The 26,291-nt window shown below is 36.2% G+C and overlaps 2 protein-coding genes across 2 annotated transcripts; both read left to right on the top strand.

The window, feature by feature from the left end:
• Window positions 1-164: 164 nt before the first annotated feature.
• LOC127857927 (F-box only protein 43-like) lies at window positions 165-26,291 on the top strand. The gene is made up of 5 exons (XM_052394692.1): window positions 165-310; window positions 15,566-16,294; window positions 16,658-16,772; window positions 18,617-18,769; window positions 24,238-26,291. The coding sequence occupies exons 2-5, from the start codon at window positions 15,573-15,575 to the stop codon at window positions 24,481-24,483; spliced, it is 1,236 nt and encodes a 411-aa protein (XP_052250652.1). The 5' UTR covers window positions 165-310; window positions 15,566-15,572; the 3' UTR covers window positions 24,484-26,291.
• Window positions 1,605-5,809, top strand: LOC127857925 (uncharacterized). Its single transcript, XM_052394688.1, has 3 exons — window positions 1,605-2,276; window positions 2,404-2,511; window positions 2,933-5,809. Exons 1-3 carry the CDS (start codon window positions 1,980-1,982, stop codon window positions 4,964-4,966), a joined length of 2,439 nt encoding a protein of 812 aa, XP_052250648.1. The 5' UTR covers window positions 1,605-1,979; the 3' UTR covers window positions 4,967-5,809.

Below are 26,291 nucleotides of genomic sequence, written 5' to 3'. Positions count from 1 at the left end.
ATTTAAACATTGATTCTCAACTACAGATTTTTGAGATATGTACTTTATAATGTGCGTGAAAGAGAAGAAAGCGGGTGTGTATGTGTTTGTGGTTACCTCCCTATATGATAGAACCCCTAAAGTCTCTGCGCGAGGTTGAAGAAATTGTGGAATGTAACCATTTTAATCGATTAACCAGACAAAAAAAGAAAGCGCGCTTTGTGAATGTAAGGATCAATTTCATTGGTCGAACAAATAAGCGCAATCGTTCAAATGTACACAAACACACCGATATTGACAGATAAAAGATTTTAGAAAAAAAACCTGAAAGGTAAGAATGGGTCTCTTTAAATTCCGGAATGATGTTAATCATGAATACAGGAATAACAATTAGTAAAGTTGATCATTTCAAATTGCACTACACACAATACAAGTTAGAATTTTGGAACACAAACTAAATAAATTTCAAAACATCACGACTTCGAAGTTCGACAGCATCTAGAAGTTAGAACATTTTTGTATTTGTCGTGATTTTCATTTTAAACGACAAACATGGAAACTGAGCCCTGAAGAATTCAAACACAATAGTTTAATATCAACGATTATTTAAAAAACATTTCAATGAATTGCAGATAATTATTGTTCAACTATAATTAGTGCCATGGGCATGGTACAGAATAGACGAGTTTATTGTTATTGTTTACATTCGTGATTTTCCGCACATGCGCGCTGACTGGTTGGCGAAAACACTGGTTACAGTCGCGCAAAACATGAAAAAAGGGCTTTTGTTTTGTCAATTAAACGATAAAAATCCGAAATAAACATTACAACTCTTAAACAATGGTGCAAATATATCATATTTAGTACCAATAAATGTATATTCACATATATCATTTCCTCTTTATTATAATACAAATTAGTTATTAGCATCAGACTCAGAGTAAAGGTGGTCGGAAGACTAAATACTGACAATACCACACAACAAAACAATAAATTAGGCCACAATTAAAATATTGTTGGTTTGCCCTTTACCGACCCTAAATTTTACAGGTGGGTAGGTAGGTAGGAAAATTATTTTATTTTATTTGAGAAATCATATTTTTAATACACTAATAGTCTATGAATATTTAAAACACTTTTATTAAAGCACTGTTGCAGTGTACGAAGCCCTATGTAGCTTAACATTATCTTGTTTGCTGTTTCTTGCATATATTAATATCAAATGCATGCTTGTGTGTTATTACATCAAATATTTGTTCATTATATGATTTTAATTGCTCAAATGCATTTGTAATTATTTAACAGCCAGACAGCTTTTATTTTTAACTTAAACCTTTCCCTTAAATTGGGCTTAATTAGCATGCAACAAGCATTTAAGGAGTGTAGAAAGACAGCCCAAAGCCTTTAATGGAAAAATTCAGACGTGGCGAAAGACCATCACATTTTACAGGCCAGACTTGCCTACCAGGAGAAACAATTCACAGGCCTGTTGAAGTTTTTACAGGCCTCAATTTTAAGTGTTTGACCGGTTAGTGCATAGTCTCAGCATGGAAAAGTAAATTCATAAAAGTGCAAACTGAACATTATTATAAAGCATTATTTCTTCTTGAATGCTCTGAGCTTTTATGAGCAGGGCTGCCAATTATCCGCGGAATCGCGGATTTCCGCGAATTTTCCGGTCTCCAGGGTCGTTTTTGAGATCGATGTAAATTCGAGGAGATAATTTGGGGGGGGGGGGTAACCCCCAAAGTCGATCGGCCTATCGGTATCTTTCACGTTCGTGTTTGTTTTTCTTGTACCCGATATCCGGAGCGCTTCGAATATTATTGTGGTCGCCGAGTATAATTCTTGATGATTAAAGCGCCCTTTTCATTGGTCGATTCCATGCGTCTGTTGGATGTCTTTTGTATGAAGGACCAATCAACTCCACGTATACATAAAAGATGAGATTAATGTGTGTTTACAATTTGAAAGCGTAGCTTGTAAAAGTACAACGAAAAATGTTGCCAAAACTAACCGACAAAGACGCTCAAAAAATTAAAGAAATTGACCAGAGTGTGGCAAATAAATGGAAATTTGAATGGCTGGACGTTCTAGTTCAGATATCCAAAGGAACAGAGCAATGCGATGTTCGTATCGGTGACTGTTTCGAGAAAGTAACGTTAGCTGGTCAAGCTCATTGCAAAGTGTGTGACAAAGTGACAAATTATGGCTCAAGAGGGGTCGTATCGCTCAAAGAGCACATCAAAAGCACAAAACATGTCAAAATGCATTTCGAGTCAAGGAAATGTTACAAGGTATGTAAAATTACTAGACGTGTGTGTATTACCGATTTTGAAATGGAATACTTCAATATATATAATACTTTATTCTATAAGGTGAAGTTTAGGCCTTTTGCAATTGTATTAATGTTTATTTTTGCAGGTTGATACGATGCTCAAGCAATATGCAGGCGAGCCGCAACCAGATACAGAGAAAAGCGTGCATGAACCGGTAGCTGTCCCCATGTGTGATAGGATTTCAAATGCTGAGGTAAGTTCCTCTTTCCCATGCAATCACAGATGTGCAGGGATTCCACCCTAAGATGAACTTTCATCGCTATAAGGGGAATCTTGTCCAAAAGCCATCTGAATAAATTATTTGGTCTAAACAAATAATGCACATTTGATAGGGTAACTTATGTCTGATTTTTCAAATAGTCTACAGGTTTGAATTTTATTGCACATCTACCACTCTGAACATTGGCTTGTCCATCAGGGAAAAAATTTAAACACATTCAAAATGTATTCCACTAAACAACAATGTTAAGCTGAATGACTAAAGTTCTGTTCTTTACAGAAATAAACTTATTATTTTAGTATATTTATGTATAGTATTTACACAACTTTTCACGATTATAATTTTAATATATATATATTTATATAATAATTACAAAACCTTGTTCTATTTTCAGGCAACTACATTGGCTGTTGCCGCAGAACATGGCATGCCATTGTCGTATGTTCCAATCCTAATTGGCCTGGCAAAATCTCTTGCAAAGGATCCAAAGGCCCTTGCTGAGGTGAAATTAGATAGGACAGCGGCAGCCTACAAGACGAAGTATGGTCTGGCAGAAGGTTTCCACCAAAAACTAATGACTAAATTAAGACAAAATTCATTTTCAATCAATCTAGATGAAGCCACCAGTTCAAACAGGAAGAAAGTATTGACAATGTTGGTGTCATTCTATGATGATGAGGTTGGCCAAGTGAAGATAGAACATTTGGCCTCTGTTGAAATTAAGAAGACTGATTCAGACACTGTCTTCAAGGAAGTAGTTAAAGTCATAGAAGGAAATGAAATCCCTTGGAAAAATTTGGTGTCAGTATTGATGGACTCATGTGGAGTTATGAGGGGCAACAAGAATGGCGTCGAAACCAGACTTCGACTGGAAAAGGCCCCACATCTCCTTGATGTTGATGGTGATTCCTGCCACCACATGCATAACTGCTCCAAAAAACTGTGTGAGCCTTTCACGAGGTACCTAGAATCATTATTTAATGATGTACATGCAGACTTCCAGTACTGCTCGGAGTATGCAGAAATGTTAGCTCAGATCTGTGCAGTCATAGTCGTGACTTACTGCAAACCAGCGAGGTTTATTCCTCACAGATGGTTGTCTGCCTATGATTTGTCAGTACAGACAACAATGCTGCTCGATGCATATGTCCTCTTCTACTACAGCTTCATGAAGAATGAGGATAGACAAACCTACAAAGAAGTGGTGGATCAAATACTTTCGGGCAGAGGAGTACACAAAGAAGGACAAAGAAAACTGAAAGACATTCAAGAACGAATTGCAGCAAAGAAAATGACTCAAGATGGAAAAGAAAGAAAGAAGAGAATCATTGAAAAGGTTTTGCTGAAAGATACAACAACAAAGCTGCAATTGTCATTTTACTGTGCTGTCATGCACATTCTGAAACAGTATGTCTGTACATTCCAAAGTAGCAACACCATGGTCCACCAACTGCATGAGGAACAGTTCAGGACATTCAAAGAATTCCTGGCCTGCTTCATGAAATCCGAAGCTGTTGTAAATCTGACCCCAAAACAGGCCAAGGTCATGAGATTAGATGATCCACAGGTGACCTTGAAACCAAAATCATGTTATGTAGGTGCACAAGCAGAGCTTATCTTGAAAAACAGTTCTAAGAGTGACTCACATGTTCAGATCTTCTTGAGTCAGGTCAAAGATGCCTACATCCAGTGTGCATCTCAAATGCAGAAAACTCTCCCTCTCAACAATAGGACATTGAAATCGCTTGCAGCCTTGGATCCAGCACTAGCCAATGACTCACAAGGTGTCCAGCTGCTGAAACAACTTGCCTTGGATCATTTCAAGCACTTGCTAAGTGAGAGTGAAAAGGCTGATGTAGCAAGGGAGCTCATCAAGTACAGTGTGGATGACTCTCTTCACAGCTTTAGAAGTAATGTGGTAGAGTGGTGGTCAAAGGTCTCTGCAAGAAAATGCTACCCAATACTGTCCAAAGTTGCTGCTGCAGGTTTGTCTATTTTCCATGGGCCAGCTGTTGAGTCATCCTTCAACTCCCTGGGAGACATTGTTGACAGTAAAGCAGCAAGCATGGAGATTGGAACGTACAGTGCATACCAAACAGTACGATATGCTTTAAAAGCCAGACAAACAACAGCACTGGAATATTTCAACAGGAAAGATGCTCACAACAACAAAGTCGTTGATCGGCATCTGTGTGTGAACATGCGCTTGTCTGCACAGCGGTACAAGAAGGTACAATTGGAAAGAAGACAAAAAAAAGCAATGGGAGTTGGGAAGAAACTGCAAACTGTGAAAGCTGTGAAAGAACAACTGAAATCAGAAACTAAGTTGAACTATGAAAACCACATTGAATTAGAGCTTGCCAGGGCAAAGAAGCGCAAGATGGAAGAAAGGCTGACCGAGCTTGCAAAAAAGAAGAGGCTTCAGTGAACTGCAAGTTAAAATGCTATTGTGCATATATAACTATAAATTATGTATGTTAGTGATATTATCTATTTCAATATGAGCATGTGCTTTGATGTTTTATGTTCTTTACACCATCTGGGAATCTGTGTAATTGACACTAGTCTTGCAAGGGTTGGTAGAATACCTTGTTATTTAGCTTTGAGGAGGGTTGCAAACAATAGTCATATTTTGTTGTTTGTTTTTCAAAGAACATTGCCACAATACAATCAGTTACAGCTCTTTTTGTTAATATTCTTTTTTTTTTTGAAAGAACATTGCCTTAATACAATCAGTAACAGTCCTTTTTGTTAATAGTCATATTTTGTTGTTTGTTTTTCAATTAACATTGCCATAATACAGTCAGTAACAGTCCTTTTTGTTAATAAAGCTGAAACCTTTTGATTTTGTGAGATGCTTATTTTCTACTTGCATATCCCAACCAAACTTGATCTTCTGCCATTTAAATTGTTTAAATAATATAGCTTTCTAGACTGACCTTTCAATTGTTTCTGGTGCCTCAATGCCCTTTTTTCCAACAAATGTTTCATAGTTTTACTGGGAACTAGAGAATTGGTGGAAATTTGGTTCTGGAGTTTAATAAATTTATGAAAGCAATATTTTGCTTGTTCAGTTACTAGATTAAAGACCATGAAGTATTCAGGAAATGGAGTTTATCCCTTAAAAATCAGTGAGAATTCAGGAGCGTCCGGGGGCTTCGCCCCCTGGTCCCCTACAAGGGCTCTGCCCTTGACCCGCAAGGGGGCCTGACGCGGCCCCCTTGACCCCCGGCGAAATGTTCAGCTGATTTTATAATTTCCTGTTGGCAGCCCTGTATGAGTACATACGTACAGCTCAAAGGGTCAATAGCTGGGAGTTGTATTATTGCAACTAACATAAGCATGAAAACTTGATTTGGGGAAATAAATTCTGGATCTGGATAGGTACGTTGCAGGACCTTTCGGTGTAGGCGCAACGGGGGAGAGGGTGGTTAGTCCCACTGTAGGACAGTGGATATACTAACGCTTTAAACATATATACTTGAGTGTTGTCGATGTATTTAGCTAAGAGACATTAATAAATTAAATAAGTTTACCTTTACATATCCATTTCACTAACATGCCATTACAGTAAACTGTTCAGTGTGGCAAACATAATAAAGCAGAATATGCACATGAATCTGATTAAACACAGATCCACTTGCATATAAATCAAATCATGTTTGTCTTTTATTTTGCATTTTCGAAAAAAAAAAAATCCTGTAAATGTTAGATGTATTTTTCTTTGCGAGTAGACTGCATTCCAATTTTCAAACACTTCATCACTTGTTCTGTGACATTCAGTTCATACATTTTCAAAAAAAAGAGAGTTTTATTTGTATCTAAAACCTATGCTCAATCGTAGAATGACACGCTCTTTTCATTAATCGATACTAATTATATGATGTCCGTCGTAAATTCAATAGTTATTTGTTCTCGCTGAGCATCGTTATTTCTTTTAAGTGTCGGCCATCTTGGATCACGTTAACAACATGTGTACAACGAACGTAAACTCGTATATGTCCGACTACTTTCGCGAACCAGTGGTTAAGTATGATGTCGTTCGGCCATTTTCACGGAACACCGCCGATCGCGATGCTGGTTATAGACGCTTGCATTACTGTCTATTCTGGGGCGTATGAAATTCCAACCATCGGAGCGACCTAGGTCGGTCAAGGGCGATAATAATAGACAGGGATATAAATACGCGCATGAATAAATATTGCTTTCGGCTCTTTTATCATCGTCGAAAAAAACGAAAATAAAAAAAATAAGTTTTCAGAAATCGCAATAAAAAATTTTGGGTCGGGGGGTAAAAAGTGGGTCGGTCGGTAAAGGGCAAACAAACTCAATTTTAATTTAGGCCTTAGCCGTATTCTTTTTTATAGTAAGACTTTAAAAAATGATATTTCAAAACTTATAAAACATATATTAATTTGATTATAACTATAAATGGTGTGGATATTGTTATTGCTCATCAGCGATCGAAAGTGTATTATTAGAGGCGCATTTAATCAATTATAAAACAAAGCCATAAAAACGGAATACATTACATTCGTTAAATGTTGTGGTAATTTTCTTTTCCATAGAATGAATTTTCGTTTCGTTTCCATTGAATTACAATATTAATAAATTTTAATATACAAATGGAAATAAAACCTGCATCGTGTGCAAATTGAACTGTCTTTGCATGTATATTGAAATCTCTTAACAAGTAATAAGGAGTGATACATGTAACAATCTAGCATTTTATGATAAATACACTGTTACTCCAATATAGTGCGGTCCGTTATAACGCTGTGTCCAATATAACGCGGGGGGTCCTTGGATCCCGTTTTTTCTCCAACCTTCCATTTCTGATTCAAACCAATGTTATGCATCTTCATGTATTTTCAGAAAATTCAAAGATGGCGGCGATCACAGCCTGCTTGCTTTATCCGTCCGTTTAACCGATTTTAATCGATTAGAAATTAACTGACACGAGAAAGCTAACTGGTGTTAATCTCTTGTGTAATGTCAATAAAGGTCAATAAAGGTGTGAAAACTTGCGAGTCAGTGTTTATTACATGTATTCTCTATCAGAGCGGCTCAGTGCGCTATTTTCAATAAGGTAAGTGCAAGTGGAATAATTATCAAATTAAAGTTATTCAAAACGATTAAAACATTTTTACTTTGATTTGATTGCAGTTTGTCCATATGAAAGGAGCGGCTGTGAAATATACTGCGCACAACTAGTATACTGCGCAGCCAGAGACTCGTGCAAGCAGAGAAAGATGACGGAATATTTCACATTTCATAGCGAATAGATGAATTACCTGTTAATGTTTTGTATGTATCGTGTATTGTATAAACTTTGACAGTGTTATCGTTTATTATATGCTATACATGCTTGATAAATAAAAAGATCTTTGTTTATGTTTAATGTTTCTGTTGTTTCTGTACGTGTACGAATAATAAATTAAATAATCATAACGATTTATTTACGTGCTAACGCAGTATACTTAACAGAGATTCACTTTAATTTTTGCCATTTATCAGAAAGTCCACGGAAAGCACGATTTTTACATGACGCGCATGACGCAATAAAACATTTCTTTGTACATGTGTCGTATTGCATTCAATCTAAATTTAAAGTCGCTCGCCCAATTAAAGCTCTGTCCCATAATGCACTGTACTCTTTTTCTGAAAATTGGCGTCGGCATATGGGTGTGCTTATGAATCTCATATTTCTCGTCATAAATGTTAAAGATTATTTTTTTCGTAATGGATGTTGTAATTATATTGGATTATCGGATGCATGTGCACATTAGAAAAGCGGTATGTATTACGTTATCGTTCGATTCGGTTTATATGCAAGTATTTTCGGATGACAACAGAGCATGGCAATACACAGGACCTATATTATAGGCTATACTTTACCTGTTTTTATATCCCCCTGCAATAAATTAGCTCAAAACTTATAACGCTGTCCGTTTATAACGCGGTTGCGTGGCTTGGACCCCGTCATCCGCGTTATATTGGAGTTACAGTGTATATATATTTATTTAATTTATTTTACGCAAATATTGTTTATCCATTGTGATTGCTTGGTTTCATGATGGTGTTACGTGCACTGCAAGAACGTACAATCTTTACACTAAATTCCAGAGTTTACATTTGCCGGTACCCGCGTTAAATACATCAATTGTGTAGCAGTATTATTGAACAATATTTTAAATTTAACGTTATAAAGCACTGTATTATTATGATTAAACTGGCTAACATATAAATTCACATGTTCCTGTTAATCCGTTTTGGACAAATATCTTCTTTTTTAATATGTTTAATTAATTATTAAAGCAAATGTTACGTATTTTGGCTTTAATATTTGGCTTGCTCAATATGACTGCTCAATATTCGAAGAGATGACATGGAGGTATCATAAAGTCTGCCACATGTGGTCTATGCAGGGACCCAATTAAAGTATAGGTTCCTATGTTTATGACACCGGCATGTTTTCTGTGCATGGGCAGTCTCCGATCATAACGAGATAATATGCTTGTGACAAACAACGGTGCAATTAACACCAGGTTAGAAATGCTGAAACAAAAGTGTCAAAATTGGTGTGCACAATTAAATAAAACAATTAGATTTATGAATTTATTTGTTGTGTAACAAGGTAAGTTTGTACAGATATATTAAGGTTAAAATCAGTTACTATATGTCGCGAACAAAAAGAGATCTATTTGTTGTTTGTTTTCATCCTTATTTGTGTTCTTTCATTAAATTTAATTTATTATAAAAGAATTTCCATTTCTGAAATTTTGTATCTAAAATGGACGTGAAGATGCGTTTAGTAGAAATTTTTGTGGTAACCACATACCGAGCTCGTAGATAGTGTACATTCAGGCTTTTTCCGCCCTATGCCACGGGTCCGAAATTCGGCCCCATTCCCAATGCAAATCTGGTTGTTTTTTTCCCAATTGAAAAAAAAAATTCCCAATTTAAAAAAAAAAAAAAATTTTTTTTTTTTTTTTTACCTTAAAATATATAAGTTAACCTGATCTGGTGTAGAAAATAGAACGTGTTGCATTATTAAATTATCTGTTGCCTTGAATTTGTTTTAAAAACTGTAAAATATGTTAATGATTATTTAAGACTTTCCTTATTTTCCTCAAAATCCGGCGCTTCACACGATTTTTTTCACCTCAAAAAAGGCCAGGCCTTTTCCCCAAATTCAGATTAAAAAACCTGCACTTATCTCACATGTTCATAATACTTTGTTAAATTTTAACAATAAGTTATCAAAACAGATGTTATTTACCAGTTAACGACTTCTTTGAAATATAAGAAACACTATTTACATGCGATAATTTTTCCCAATTGAGCCAATTTTGCGAATAATTTTTTTCCCAAAATGGGGGTTTTCACGACGCGAAATTCCCAAAATTCCAGTGTGGCGTATTCCCAAAATGGAGCGGAAAAAGCCTGACATTCCACTCCAAAGCTCGTTTTTAGTATTAACAAATAATAACAATATAATCGTTCCAAAAATGAATTTTCAAGCATGCTAATGTTTTATTCAGACATAAATAGTAAAATTATATTTGATACAGTTCATGATTATCAATAAAAACGATGATTATGTCAACCTTCTCTATATGCGCTTATATGAATTCCACCTCTTATTGCCAACCAGTGGACGGATTCTAAACTGCAGGTGCGTGTGACGTCACTTGTTAACTAGTCTATAACTTCAAGAAGAAACCTTACTGATCATCAGCTCTAAACATTCATGAATTCCGTATTAATTGAATTGCATTAAAGATTTCTGTGGATTTAGGCATAAATCTTCACATAGGCACTAAAAACTTGGTACTGTGGTTCTTCTTGAATGCTTCAAGCTTTTATGAGCTCAAAGTTTTCCTGGTTAAGGCAAATGCCATGAAAAAAGTCCCAAGTGATCACAAAATTGAGTTCAATAAACCTAATACATTGTAACAAACATTATACCTGTTTCCATCAACATCAATTTGCATGTGTTTGTGGAGTAATGCTCAAAACATCATTAAAAAACTATCAAACCAAGACAGGAAGTTTTGAATTGACCATTCAATCTTGTGCACTACAGTTTTGGAGATATTACATGTTTGTGTAAATGGATCTTGTTGATGAGACAGGATTTCTTTTTTGCAGAGAGTTAAGAGATAGTGGCAGGGCTCGCGCTGTCAGTCGCCATTTGAGCCATTTGCGAAAATATTAAAATTCTGATTTGCGAAAATGCTAAAATCTTGTAAAATTTCATTGAAAATATTCCCCATTAAAATCCAGACTGGTTTTCTATATTTTTCTCTTTGTTTCAATTAAAGTGTTCGCAATTCGAACAATAAACGAAAACCGGTCTGCGCCAGAACATGAGACATATGTCGATATAGTAACACTTTCTGCTGATTATCGTTTGAAATTTAAAGGTGATAAAAGATAAGTTGTTTTTTACCTACAAACTATGCTATTGTAAAGCAATATGTCAACCAAATTGTATATTAATTACGTATTTGTCTAGGTTACTGGTTTTCATTTTCTGCAATCTAACGATATGCACATTTTACAAAGTGCAAAACGCGTACAATTTTTCGGACTGTCCTTTTCGGATACATTATTTTTCGTCGATTTATTTTCTTTAAGTTCTTTATAGAAGAAAAAGAATGACGAATACACTCGTAATTATGAGTAGAAATCGGCTCCGGACGAGTGAATATTCCGGCAGGGCGAGTGGCATCTCAAGTTTTAACACATCTTTACCAAACAAAACAACGTTTAATTGGCGATTTAAAATAAACTGGATGTTGATTTCTCCACACTGCGATTAAATAAGTCCTGTTCCCGTTACGCGCTGATACCGGTATGTTCCGTGAATGTATCTTATACAGTACGGTATACGGTCTTAATACTGCTAAAAAATTCGTCTAAATTCTTCACATCTTTAGATTGAAAGAGTGGCTATTGGCAAGTTTTAAAAGAAGAAAATGACAGAGAGAAAACTTCCTTTTGTACACACAGAGGCTTGTTTGAGTTTAACAAAATGCCTTTTGGACTCTCCAATGCTCCTTAAGTGTAATCATAATTATTGTGATCATGAGGACAAAATGAAAAACAAACAAGTGAAAAGTGTGTTAAAATAGTTTATTAGCCAGTGTTTTTTTTTGCTCAAATTTACAGCCGAATTTCGGCTGCTTCCCAATCGCAAAAATACACGTTTTTTCCCAAAATTCTGACCAAAATTTCCCAAAAAAAGCCCAACTTCAAAAAAAAAAAATTAATAAATTTTTTTTGGTTTTTTTTTTTTAGAAAGAAGTCTCATATAACTTAATTATGATTTCTTAAATCTAGGTCTCAACTTTATTTTTTAAACATCTTACAAAATGTATAACTTGAATTTAGTCATTTTTGTCCATAAATCATTCCCAAACTTGCCACTTTTATTGATTAAAAAAACAAAACAATTTGACCAGACACCTTTTCTAGAAAACTCCCTGAACATGCACTTAAACACAATATCACTTCTGTTACTTATAATCCTATTTATAATGCTTAATTTTTCCCAATTTCATGGTTTATCGCGCTATTTTTCCCAATTTCACGGTTTATCGGGCTAATTTTCCCAATTCAAAAGGCACAGGCTGTAACAAATTAAAGCAAAAAAATCACTGTTAGCTTTATTGAAGTTCGTGAGTAAACAGTTCTATATAAAAACCAATAGAAAATCACAATAAAACATATTAATTAGTGATTAATTGCATTTCTTGAAAAAATTGCAGGGCAAGTACATATTTCAGGAGGGCAAGTGAAAATTCTTAGCTACTTGCCCTGCAGGGCAAGTTGCTGAAAACAATTTTGTCGACCCCTGCACCTGCGGTGATACAAACGATGCGGTTTATATTATTTCGAATTGTATTCACCTGAAATTGAAATTGGAAAGACTATACATGTAACAAAGAACAATTAGTAAGGGCTCTGGGTGGGGCGGGTCTGCCCTTTATTCCTGTTGGGTTCCTGTGGCATCGGTTCTAACACCCCCAGCCTAATCAGGGCCCTCAATCTATCAAATCTGCCGCCGAATTTCGGCCGCAGTCCCCCACCTGAAAAGTATACTTTTTTCCCCTTTTCGGGGGAAAGATTCCCCCTAAAAAAAAAATATATATATTTTTTTTTAAATAGAAAGATGTGTCTCATGATTATTATATCTTAATTCTATTTCAATTTAATCTTTTCAAACATACTAATTATGAAAAATGCAATGAATATGGTGCAAACATGTACACATGTAATAATGAGAGAGTAAGTAAAAAAATCCCCCAAAAAGGGAAACGCTGCAAAAATTCCCCCTTCTAAGGGCTGCGGACCCCTTCCCCCAAAGTAGTGTGAGGGTGCTGCTAATATTCAGGATTTCAAATTTGGGACAATCGACACCACTGTTAAATGTACATCAGGTTTTTTTTTCCACTTTTTGGGAAGATAGCCCATGGCTTTGGAATTGGGAATTTTATCGGCGTTTAAACGAAATTTGGAAAATAAATTCAGGATTAAAAAAATTTCGCGCAAAAAGTCTACTGAATTGGGGAAAACTAGTTTGATATAAGTTTTAATAATAATTCAGATTAACAGAATAAAATCAAATAAATCCTTATTGTAAACTTTTTTTAGATGTAATTGAAATAAAATTGAGATAAAATAATCATTAGACACTTAAAAAAAAAAAAAAAAATTTTTTTTTTTTTTTTGGAAATTGGGATTTTTTTTACCAAATTTTGGGAAAAAAGTATACTTTTTGCCATTGGGAACATAGCCGTTATTCGGCTATAAAATCGGGCCAAAAAAAACCTGTACATGTATAAAATAACATGTTTGTACTTTGACAAGTACCATAATCATTATTTCTATATTGAAAACTGCATGTTATGTATGATATGTGATATGCCTTTGTTGTCATTAAAAGAAATATAAACAAGTTGATAGTATATATTATTAGTTCGAAACCAGTTTTCGCGCGCCGAAAAAACGAAAACTGGTTGGCTCAAAGAAATTTGTGGCCAGCGCTAGCAGTGTTTTTTTCACCGTTTTGGGAATGGGGCCGGGTTCCTTTGGATTGGGAAAATTCGCGAGTTTTGACTAAAATTGGGAAATTAGTGTTGTTGTTTTGCTAAAAAATGCTTCAAAATTGAGAATACAAGTGTGTCCAGTATTATATTTACTAAGGTTGAACTTAAATGGATGGAAGATGAACAAAATATTGAGATTAAAAAAAATAATTTTTTGTTGGAAACCTTCCATTGGGAATTTTTAGCTCCCATTTGGGAAATATATATATACCTTTTCCATTGGGAATGGGTCCGGTTACCAAACCCGATTTTGAATGAAAAAAACACTGGCTAGCCCTGTAGTGGATGTATTTTCTTATATTTTTAAATTTCAATTATCTATTTTTAGCATATTTCCAAAGACACTCAGGGCCAAAAAACCCTTCTCTGCAAGGGGCCTCTTTTTCTTCCCCTTAACCGAAAAGGCCATTTCGGCTACAGAAATTTCTTTTAAATTGTGCATTTTTCTCTAAATTTCTTATCTACATCAGTATTTTTCATTCCCCAAAGCCAAACAATTGTGTCTTTTTTTCCCTGAAAAAAGGCTGTGGCCCTTTCCCCAAAGTTGATGTTTTGGCCCTGACACTGTATTGTCTAGTGTAAAACAAAAACAGTTAAAACTTTCACTGTTACACATCCTTTAGTGAAATACGGTCACTTCCAACAGCCTTGCTGTTGGGCTAGCTCTTAAGGGACGTGGTTAAAGTGTCTGACTACCACTCTGGATGTTGTGGGTTCAATCCCCGGCTAGAGCTCAGTATTTTCACATTAATGGCAACGAGGCAACAGAAAAGAACTGTGAATGCGAGAATAGATCTGAGCTGTTTAATCGTTTCTGGGAGGGCCATGTGGATGCAATACATGCTGTAGCGGGCATGTCTGGGTCTTGAAACATTAAAAGGGGGAGGAGTGTAGTGAAATAAGCTCACTTCAAATAGCCTTGCTGTTGGGCTAGCTCTTTACCAACGTGGTTTAAGTGTCTGATTACCACTCTGGAGGTCCTAGGTTCAATTCCCGGCTTGAGCTCAGTATTTTGGCCCACCACCACTATAGTTGGGGACATATTGTTTTTGCCCTGTCTGTTGGTTTGTGTGTTTGTTTGTTTGCGCCAACTTTAACATTTGCAATAACTTTTGCAATATTGAAGATAGCAACTTGATATTTGACATGCATGTGTATCTCAGTCATGGAGCTGCTCATTTCGAGTGGTGAAAGGTCACGGTCATCCTTCAAGGTCAAAGGTCAAATATATAGCTTCAAAACGGTGCAAAAGAGGACATAGTGTTTCTGACAAACACATAATTTTATCTTGTTCACATTAATCCTGAACCTTTGACATGTTTGAAACTTGGATTAATGTATGTATTTTGCAAGCACACCATAACACATTATTTTTGTTTGTGCATTAAGGATATATTTATGATATTTTTGTGTTTAATATGCCAGAAAACATTTTATGTTGCTCATATTACAGATTAAATATCCACCTGGATTCCAGGCGGAGAGTTTACATGAAAAAGTTTTTAGGAGTGGCAAATCTCAGGAACTTGTTAGTTGCTGCATGGGTGTGATGTTTCCTCCCTTTCAATGTGAAACTAATCTAACAAAAATGTATAAACTTTGCTACATCTATGTACAAATGAAAAATTAATTAATTTAATTTAATTAATAAATTGTAAAGGGGGTGTGGCATTTTCCTTCCCTCCTGGGGTTCTTAAATCACACGTTTGAGCTGGGTGTTGGATCATAATTGCAACTAAACTAATTAGAATACTGAAAATCCTCATGGTCTTTTCTGGCTTAATATCTTCCTTAGCAAAATGAGCCTTCAAATAAAAATGCTTTGGCAAAATTCTATTTATTTTTTTAGTATTTTGGAAGGAAAGTAATTTTCCATCTTCATGTAAATTCCGCATTTTTCTGTATTTCAGACAAGAAATGGATGAGTTTTTGCAGGGACCAATACAGCGGCTCCCGCCACCGGCTGATCTAGCCAAGTCCAGGACTTTCAGCACCAGTACCCCTTTCATAGGCAACTTGAATGTTCTGAAGGGACGTGGACTTTTTAGTACAACAGACGACAGTGGTTTGGGAAACTCCCCATCTTTGACTGAACTCTCAATTTGCACTCCATTTCAAAGTGGGCAGCCAACAGTATCTGTGTCTATATGTGTTACTCCAACTAAAGACCTCTCATTTGCTCCATTCCATGCTAGCAATACATCAGTTCACTCAAGTGGCTTGGGCTATTCATCGACCAGAAGTGTTTTTACACGAAGGAGCCTTGACTCTGCATGTTCTGTAAGCAGTGAAACCAGAGTATTTTCTACTAGATCTGATTCATTGAATTCTAGTCACAAGGAACTTTCGCGATCCTTAGTAAGAAGACTAGACTTGGACATAGACATTTATGATTACAGCAACAAAGGTGCAGAATCTGCGAACATCTTGAAAAACCCAGTATTACCGAAAAGAAGTGAAACTGTTTTGGCTAGCTGCTTTGAAGACGCGTTGAAGAAGTTTTCCCCAGAGCAATCTGATCGATTGATTGGAAGGAAAATAGGACTAGCATCAGTGGATATAATCTTTGAGTTGTCTCAGAGAAATATTGCATGCTTGTCCACCATTTTGACATTTCTACACCCACAGGACTTGTGCAGGTTGGTTTGAACAAACTATTACAATGCAAGTCATTACATAGGCAGAAAAGGCAAAAATTTGTGTGACCAAGCTCTGAAAACTCACAGAATGGAAACGAGATCGCATTTTTAGCAAATCCGCTTTAAATTAACCCTTAAATTAGTGCCCCTGTTACAAGTAGTTTACATCAAAGCCTTTTACTTTAACAAGCAGTCAATTTGTTATTCAAGCATTTTCCTTTAAAATAAAATATCTCTAAAGAAAGTTATTCTAGGAATTGTTTTTTATGGGGACTCATTTTTCAAATATACATTTAATAGTAAAAGATAATCATGTCCCACACTGGCCCACAGTTTGTTAAAGTTTAAATGTCTCTATTTCAGCATGTGCAGCGTGAGTCGCTCCTGGAAAGATGTGGTTCTTAAAGACTGCAGGGCGAACACACGTAGACGGAAGTTGATCAAGCAGCATCGTGTCCGACTGCAGGAGATGGGAAAGGTATTTGTTGCATTATTTTTGTTGTTGTCAATATTCTTTATTTCAGGGCCATGTTAGACATCAGTTGCTTGAATTTGGGGTCAAAATGCAGCCCTATTGCCAATCCTCCTATCTCCCATGTCAGTGTTTTTTATGGCAATTTCGGGGCCGATATTCGGCCCCATTGCCCTCAAAAAAGAGTATATATTTTTACCCCATTTTGTTGAAAAAATCCCCTCCATAAGATAAGTAAAAAAAAAAATTTTTTTTTTTTTTTTTTTTTTTTAAATAACTGTCTTATGATAAATATACATAGCTCAACATTTATGGTTGTCCTATTGCCCCTGGCAAGGAAATTTTGGATCTGGGCAAGTTATTTTATAATCTTTATCTAGTTGTCTGCCCAGAAAAGTGCCAAAAAGAACAAAGAGCATTTAATTTAGACTTTAATTGCTTTTATCATTTTGTTATATGTTGAAAAATAAAAATGGTTATTAGTTGTTTATAAAATAAATTTGAGATATATCCGGGCTGAACATTAACCGAAAAACCAACTTGCCCTACCGGGCCACTACTTCCAAAATCTACTTGTACTGAACGTAAAGCAACTTGCCCAAACATGAAATATTCAAATATCACATCAACCGTAAACCTCATATTTTTTTATATACCAAAATGATACACCATAATTAATATGGTTTTGAATTATTATAAAGAGTTATATTAAGTTAGTTTTTCCCAAATCAGTTAATATAACATGAATTGCATTTTTTTCCCAAAATGGCCAGGGAAAGGCTGTGAATATTAAATTCATGCAAACATGTGTATTCATATAATGAATATCATTACATATAAAAGAGTAAATTTTTAATTTTCCCCTTTTCCTAAAAAACAACGTGTTTTTCCCTCTTGGACGGGTTCCGCCACCATTCCCCTATAGGTGAAAAAAAAACACTGCATGTGAATAGCATTGTTCAATTCATGTTCATATCCAGCTCTTTAAGCTGACCCTAGGCAATTACTATATTTCCCAATTGTATTCACATTTTTTTTCCATTTTTCCCACACAGACCCATTACCAAAAATGGTGGTTAAACCACTGTACATTAACTTGATGGGCACAAAAACTGTGAAACTTCAGAAGCAAATGCCAGTTATCATAATCACCATATTAGGTAAAGAGCAGTCATTTACCAAAAAGTAAGTGTCACTGTACATACTGTAACTGGAATCAGTCATTTATCCTATCACAATGGTTCATGAATTATTTATGTAGAAAAACATAGATTTCAAATTGTTTATGAAATACTTTTTAACATGTGTGTCAAATTCTGTGAAAACTGGGCTAAGTGCATTTGGGTAAATATCATCAATTCTTTCTGCTTTTATGGATTTTTTCGTTTGAAGGAAGTCTTAAGAGAGTCAGGGCCCTTGCTACACTAAGGGGGGGATTGGGCCGCTTAGAGGGGGAATTTCGTGTTGTTTTGGGCCAAAAGGGGAATTTTAGAAGATCTTTTCACCAAACAATCAACACTTAAAATTGCTAAATTTTCATCATGTAATTTACATAAATATACATTTAATTGAAGGTTAAAAGCAGGCAACATAGGTGTAAAAGATTTAAAAAAAGAGGTGGGAATTTTAAGCTGAAATAGGGGGAAAAAGTATACTAGGGGAGTGTCGGCGATCGTAATTTCGGTCCCCAAAAAACGGCCAAACGAGGGTCCTTCGAGTCTTTTAAACAAAAATCTGTTTCAGGCAGAAAGTGCTGTCCCCGATTAGCCTGTGCTGAATGCAAATGTACAGAGCCCAGTTTCTCCATAACAAGACTCATATATTTATCATACGTGTTTATTGTTTCGCAGGAGAATGTGGGCAAGAGACCAGCGATGCGCTCCATGTCACGTGATGGCACTGCCCCCTTGCAGAGACTTCCAGGCAATCAGCTGACCACAGGTGAACCACCCACTCCTGGTGGGATACGGGGAGAGAAAACACTTGCTCAACAGTTTATTGAGGTACATAAGTATATGAAAATTTAAACTGTGTCAGGGCTTCTTCTGGCTCAACATTTTATGTTGCCAAATTTGCCTCGCTATTCCAAAAAAAAATATCATTTTGTCTGCCATGGCAAAAAGTTTGTCATTTTAGCTATTTAATGAATTGTTATCAAGAAAGTATTGAAGTCAAATAGAAATTTCTTTAGCCGATTGAGTCAATTTGTAGCCTTAAGCTAATTTGGACAATTTGCAGACTTAACCAAGTGTGTGTATTTTGCAAGGTGCCAAAATAATAGCTCATCTCTATAATGCTGAATTTGACCTTTACGCACAAGTCCACCAGAACTCGGACAAAGACAGTACAATTTTATAAGGACCTGGAAACAACCCCAGAATGCTGCCCCTCATAGCCAGAAAATATTCTGCCCAAATAGTGATTTGTAGTCGACAGCAAATTTTATTCAGATACATAAAAAATGCTTTTTTTATTTTTAAGAGTCTTAATGTTATTTTTAGCAAGGCTGTTTTCGGAGAAAACCCGAGCTATTGTCATAGCCAGCTTGTCCGACGTCTGCCATAGGCGTCGTGCTAAAACCTTAACATTGGCTCTAAAATCAAAGTGCTTCCACCTACAACTTTGAAACTTCATATGTAGATGCACCTTAATAAGTTCTACACGCCACACCCATTTTTGGGTCATTAGGTCAAAGGTCAAGGTCACTGTGCAGGGGTTTTTTTTACTAAGAAAGTGACGCCGATAATCGGCGTCTTCCCCTACCAGAATTTTTCCCCCAAAACTACCATTTCCCCTCCAAAAATAAAATTTTTCACCAAAATACATGTATAATATTTTACCCTCAAAGAAATCTTTTTTTCTTTCTTTTGGGAAGTCGACACTTATACCTCAGTCACAAATAGAGACCGATCGCCGTCCGATCAGCGGCCGATGTATTTTTCCGCTCATCGGGCTGGCGACCGGGCGATGATCGCACAGGCATCGGGTCATTTTGTTGCATCGGGCGGCGTCCGGATTAATTTTAAGTCTCACTTAAAATTTTACCCGACGTCGGGCCCGGGAAGGAATCGTATTGAGATGGTAAAAAGATCGGACGATCAACGCACGGTTATCGCCCGGCGATCGCCCGACATCGGATTCATCGTACGCGTATCGGCAAAAATCAAGATATTTCACAGGGACGTATACATCGGCCGGCGACCGTCCGATTGCCGGAGGGCCTCCGCACGATGCCCGACGGACGCCGGACGATGTTCGTTATAATACACGTACACTGAAGCCGATGTCGGGCGCACGCCGGGCGATAACCGTTCGTTGATTGCCGATCTTTTATCGATCTCAACTCGATTCCTTCCCGGGCCCGATGTCGGGTAAAACAAACTTTGATATAAAAAATTAATCCGGACGCCGCTCGATGCTACAAAATGACCATGCGATCATCGGCCGGCGCATGCCCGATGAGCGGAAAAAAAACGTTTTAAACTTTGTCACACATCGGACGGCGGACGGCTCCGACGTGTCCAGTCTTCCCGATGCCTGGAGATCGGACACATCGGCCGGCGACCGGGTTATTTGTGACTGAGGCATTATCCTATTTGTACCATGTACAACGATCTCGCTCTCTCTCTCTCCCGACGAACACTCAAATCTGGGAATCCCAGTGATTCTATATATAGCTCTTAAATTACGTCATGGAAACCGGGCAACTAATCGTATTAATCATGTGACTATTTTACTGGATTCCGGTCTTGCGCGAGAAGGTCGATTCGTCAATTAATTACCGGAAACCAGTCGAGTTTTCATCCGGGTTATGTGAAAGCCAAGATGGGTATAAACGTTAAAACAGAAAAAAAGTCTCACAATAGGCATTCATACACGAACAAAATAAAACGTTCGGACTCGGAAAATATTAATTGCGTTGACGCATTTTTTAAGAATGAATCATCAAAAACCGTTGAAACCCAGCAGGATTCGGAGGTACATGTAATCAACATCGATTAATACTGTCGGATTATTGTGAAAGTGAAAGTAGACAATCGGCAGCTGCCGCACCTTTCCCTTCCAATACTGTAGCAGATCTAGATCGTCAACACATTCATCATGAAATTGAAATCACAATATTGAAATCGTTCCCCGGCCCCAGCTGAAAACATTTCCCATTATTAGATCTACCCCTGCAACTTTATTTAGGACTTTGACTTTAATATCATACTTGTTCATGTGTTTAAGAACAAAAAGGTCAGAGACATGTCTCTTTCTAAAAAAAAAACTGAAGTCTGTAGGCGAGTTATAGACATTGAAATGAACAGTTTTTAAAAACCTGAAGTCTGTAGGCGAGTTATAGACATTGAAATGAACAGTTTTTATTTTTTCCCCAAATATGTCTTTTTCGCGCTCGATTTTCCCCTTTTACCCAGCGTCCAGCGTCTTCCCCTTTTTCTAAAAAATACCCCTGCTGTGACCTCTAATATCAAACTTCAACATAGGCTCAAAAATCGAAGTGCTTCCACCTACAACTTTGAAACTTCATATGTAGTTGCACCTTGATGAGTTCTACATGCCACACCCATTTTGGGTCAATAGGTCAAAGGTCAAGGTCATTGTGACCTCTAATATAAAACTTTAACAAAAACCTTAACATTGCCTCTAAAATCAAAGTTCTTCCACTTACAACTTTGAAACTTCATATGTAGTTGCACCTCGATGAGTTCTACATGCCACACCCATTTTGGGTTGCTAGGTCAAAGGTCAAGGTCACTGTGCCCTCTTAAAAAAAAAAAATCTGACAAGCTTTCACAGCCGAGCGTGGCACCCCAGGGTTTTTTTTGGCCCGATTTTATAGCCGAAATTCGGCTATGTTCCCAATCCCAAAAAGTATACTTTTTTCCCAAAATGTGGCAAAAAATTCCCAATTGCCAAAAAAAAAAAAAAATTTTTTTTTTTTTTTTAGAAAGAAGTCTTATGTGTATTTTATCTCAATTTTAATTCAATTTCATCTAACAAAGTATTTTATGCTTTTTTTCATTTAATTTGAATGATTATAAAGAGTTTTATAAAGATTTAAATCAAATTTAGTATTTCCCTAATCAGTGGACTTTTCGTGTGGAAAAAGGCTAATGAATATATTTTCCCAATTTCATGAAAATGCCGATAAGATTCCCAATTCCAAAGCCATGGGCTATCTTCCCAAAAAGTGGGAAAAAAAACCTGCACCCGTTATGCGGTGCTCTTGTTATGTATTTTTGATAAACCTGGTGAAGTACCTAACCATCAGTAAAAAATATTCAAAGATTTGAAATCTTAAGCAGGGATTTCTATTCAAGCAGAACCCTGCTTTTTGATGCAAGCACTTTGCAATTTTGTCACTTTTGCCTCTTCCAAGTTATATTCCTTGCATCATTTTGATGCAAATGTTACAATGAAACTAACATAAAATGGTTGTTTTATTGAAAAAGATGTTTTTTAATAACGCAACAATTACTAAGTTATACAAAGCAGTATTTGTAGAGCAATCAAATAATATCCACCAACAAAATACATTTTGTATTGAGGTATTAGTATACTGCAGAGCTCCAGATAAGGATTTGTGAAATTAGTAACAGTACTGCCACTGGCAGAAAGAAAAGGAGTAACGCTTAAAATCAATTAGTACCTGTACTACCATATCCAAAAGTACAGGTAGTACTGTACTACCCGTGTTCTTGGATATTGAAGGGTGTATAACTGACTTAACAGAAACATTTGCAGCAATTATGTAGCTTCTTAAACAGTTACTGTATTAGGTTTTCCATTCTGAATTATGATGCAAATACAACTACACATTAATACTAATGACTAATACTATTTCTTCATTTTTCTTGACAAGACAGGCTTTTTCCGCCCTATGCCACGGGTCCGAAATTCGGCCCCATTCCCAATGCAAATCTGGTTGTTTTTTTCCCAATTGAAAAAAAAAATTCCCAATTCCAAAAAAAAAAAAATGTATTTTTTTTTTTTTAACTTAAAATATATAAGTTAACCTGATCCGGTGTAGAAAATAGAAAGTGTTGCATAATTCAATTATCTGTTGCCTTGAATTTGTTTTAAAAACTGTAAAATATGTTAATGATTAGTTAAGACTTTCCTTATTTTCCTCAAAATCCGGCGCTTCGCACGATTTTTTTCACCTCAAAAAAGGCCAGGCCTTTTCCCCAAATTCAGATTAAAAAACCTGCACTTTTCTCACATGTTCATGATACTTTGTAAAATTTTAATAATAAGTTATCAAAATAGTCGTTATTTACCAGTTAACGGCTTCTTTGAAATACAAGAAACACTATTTACATGCGATAATTTTTCCCAATTGAGCCAATTTTGCGAATAGTTTTTTTCCCTAAATGGGGGTTTTCACGACGCGAAATTCCCAAAATTCCAGTGTGGCGTATTCCCAAAATGGAGCGGAAAAAGCCTGCAAGAAAACACAAGCCAACTAGTAAGCTACGTAAATGAACACTTATTTCACTGTCTCATTCGTTTCCCATCTTGTTTTTTAACGTTTTAAGCCACTGATGCAATCAAATCGTTTAATATCGGGGCGACAATGTTTTTTTCTGGGTTAACAGATTTAATGTCAGGATGGTTAGTTGACACCGTTTGTAGTTATTATATGACATCAAAGTGTTGTTTTGACCCGCTTTCGGTTAAGCCGGCATTCCATTGCGCGCAGACATATTGTTTTTGACGGATTTACAAGTTACAGGAAATCATACGACAGAATAGACAATAATATATTAACCCAGTCTACAACTTTTCGGTAATTTAATTTAATGAAAAGCGTTGTTAGGTTAGGGACAAACAAATCACGCCGCGCTGACGCAGACGTATTGGTACAGCCAGATTTTTTCGTAAATGCGTAAAATGGATATTAATGCTGTAATTGTACGTCCAGTTTATAAAAATAAATGCATAAATCTTCATGAAAAAGGCGTATTTACGGCTGTACGGCCCTTATCTGGGGCTCTGGTATACTGTATTTTTACCCAGGGCCCTCACACTACTTTGGGGGAAGGGGTCCGCAGCCCTTAGGAGGGGGAATTTTTGCAGCATTTCCCTTTTTGGGGGAATTTTTTACTTACTCTCTCATTATTTCATTTGTACATGTTTGCACTATATTCATTGCATTTTTCATAATTTAGTATGTTTGAAAATATTAAATTGAAATAGAATTGAGATATAATAATCATGAGACACATCTTTCTATTAAAAAAAAAATAAATATTTTTTTTGGGGGGGAATTTTTCCCCCCAAAAGGGGAAAAAAGTATACTTTTCAGGTGGGGGACTGCCGCCGAAATTCGGCGGCAGATTTGATAGATTGAGGGCCCTGTTACCCCTGCAAATTTCAAGCACAGGGTCATTTTACTCATGGTTTTCAGAAAAATCCCTGCTTAAGATCTTCCATTTTAAACAGTATTTGTTTGTCTTTTCCTCAGGTTGGATCCCAGCTGACGAATGAAGAGAAGCTTCAGAAGTGCCCGCAATGTCGCAAACCGGCCAAGTGCCTCCCCATTCAAGAGCGTGGCATTTGTCAGAATCCGGACTGTCTCTACGACTTCTGTACAAAGTGTTCCTACAAGTTCCATGGCTCGAAAGAGTGCGTCCCAATTATCACCAAGAACTCGGAGAAAACATCTACCATCGGAACAAAAAAGAGCAAGAACAATCTGAAGAGACTTTGAATGATTAACTGGTTTTTGTTGGCATTCATTTGTATCAGTGCCTTTTTGCCATTGCTGAAGGTATTTATGTACAAGGCAATCATGGTTCAAGAAAAAGGTCGATTCCTGATCTCTGAAACTGTTGGTTACTTTGCCATGGTGACATGGTGTCCTTTGTATGCAGGAAAGAAGGATTGCTGGATGTAAGGATCAATCAAAATATCTGATGAAACTCAGAATCACGAGTAACTGCACTTCAGCTTGATGAACTTAATGTTGTTCAGTTTCATTTTAATATGAAAAGTATACCTTATAAATAGGCTGATTAAAATCTGGTTCTGCTTGTAATACAAGTCTCAAAAGCCATGATATTTGACTGGGTTGTGTTGCAATTTAAAGATAGTTGCTAATACATATTGTATATTCCCACGGTCCCACCGGTACATGTCTATCATGCAAACTGATTTTCAAAGTCACCAAATGTCTACCAAGTACAGACAGACATTTTTCTGACCAGTCCTGCAAATGTGTACAATATATGGAGTTTGTACACTTCCAATCTGTTTTATGGTCTAGTGAAAGAGTTGTGTACATTTGTACTGTGCACTGTGTTTAATCCTTGTACATAGAGTTGGAAGGGCTTATATGTACTTTTTTAAGGTACCATAATCATAGTATTTTGGTAGATGATGTTGGAATAACATCTTTAAACTGTTTCATATTTTATTGATATTTTAAGTACAGAAACCTTTTAATGTGGTATTTACATTGGCTTGCTCGAAAAAGTTTTAATACAGATCTGGTTTTTGAATGATGAAGTTCATTTTAAACTGTTAACCCACATACTATGCATGTACTTTGTATAAATCTTCGATCTCAAATTTGTTTTTTATCTTTGCTCAGTTGATTGATGGGGACATTGATAAAATCAGGTTGCTTTGCATTTTCAAGATTATTCATGTTTGAGTTCATTAACATTCAAATGTTTTGTCTGACAATCCCTATGTGCCTTGGTTTAAATTCTAAATTGTTAAAAGTTTCAACTTTCAGGGCCCGAGGCCTTATTGATAGTAACCTACTGGTATGTAGTGTTTATGTATTGCAATGTGTTCAAAGTTTGTATTAAATGATCTCAATTGTATGTATTAAACATATACACTTTTTGCATGTCAATCTAGTCACAGTACATGTGGAGCAGATTTTAAATGATCGCATTTAATTATCCGCCGCCATAGGCGGAGGGATATTGTTTGGCGTTGTCCGTCCGTCCGTCTTTCCATCCGACCGGCACTTTTGTGTCCGGAGCCATATCTTGGAAGTGCCTAGGCAGATTTCAATGAAACTTGGTATGAGTATATATATATATGGATAAGAGGATGATGCATGCCAAATGGCATTGTACACCATTGGATAATAAAGGAGTTATGGCCCTTTGTATCTTGAAAAAATGCTTTTTTTAAGTGTCCAATATAACACTTTTGTGTCCAGAAGCATATTGGCGGGGGATATCAATTCAAAGAATTTGCTTGTAAACAATATTTTTGAGCTATGCCTATATGTATGAGCATTAAGTTCATAGTTCAAGTTCTTCTTTCTTTGTAACATTTTTCAGATCAATTGAAAAGTGGATATGATATGTAACTGTTTGATGAAGTGTGAGGCTGTATGTAAAGTTATTTATTGTTCAATATGCATGGTTTGAATGTAATTAACAAAATTCCTTACAATGCCACTGAATATTTTTATAATATGTTTTATTATCTTGATCTACATTTTATATTTTTGTGTTGTTTACAGATTAATTTATGAATAAATTATGCAATATTGAA

The sequence above is a fragment of the Dreissena polymorpha genome, chromosome 14 (genome assembly GCF_020536995.1).
Source record: "Dreissena polymorpha isolate Duluth1 chromosome 14, UMN_Dpol_1.0, whole genome shotgun sequence".
NCBI classification, from domain to species: domain Eukaryota; kingdom Metazoa; phylum Mollusca; class Bivalvia; order Myida; family Dreissenidae; genus Dreissena; species Dreissena polymorpha.
The sequence above is the reverse complement of the archived record's forward strand: the minus strand, read 5'-3'. Positions and strand labels throughout refer to the sequence as shown.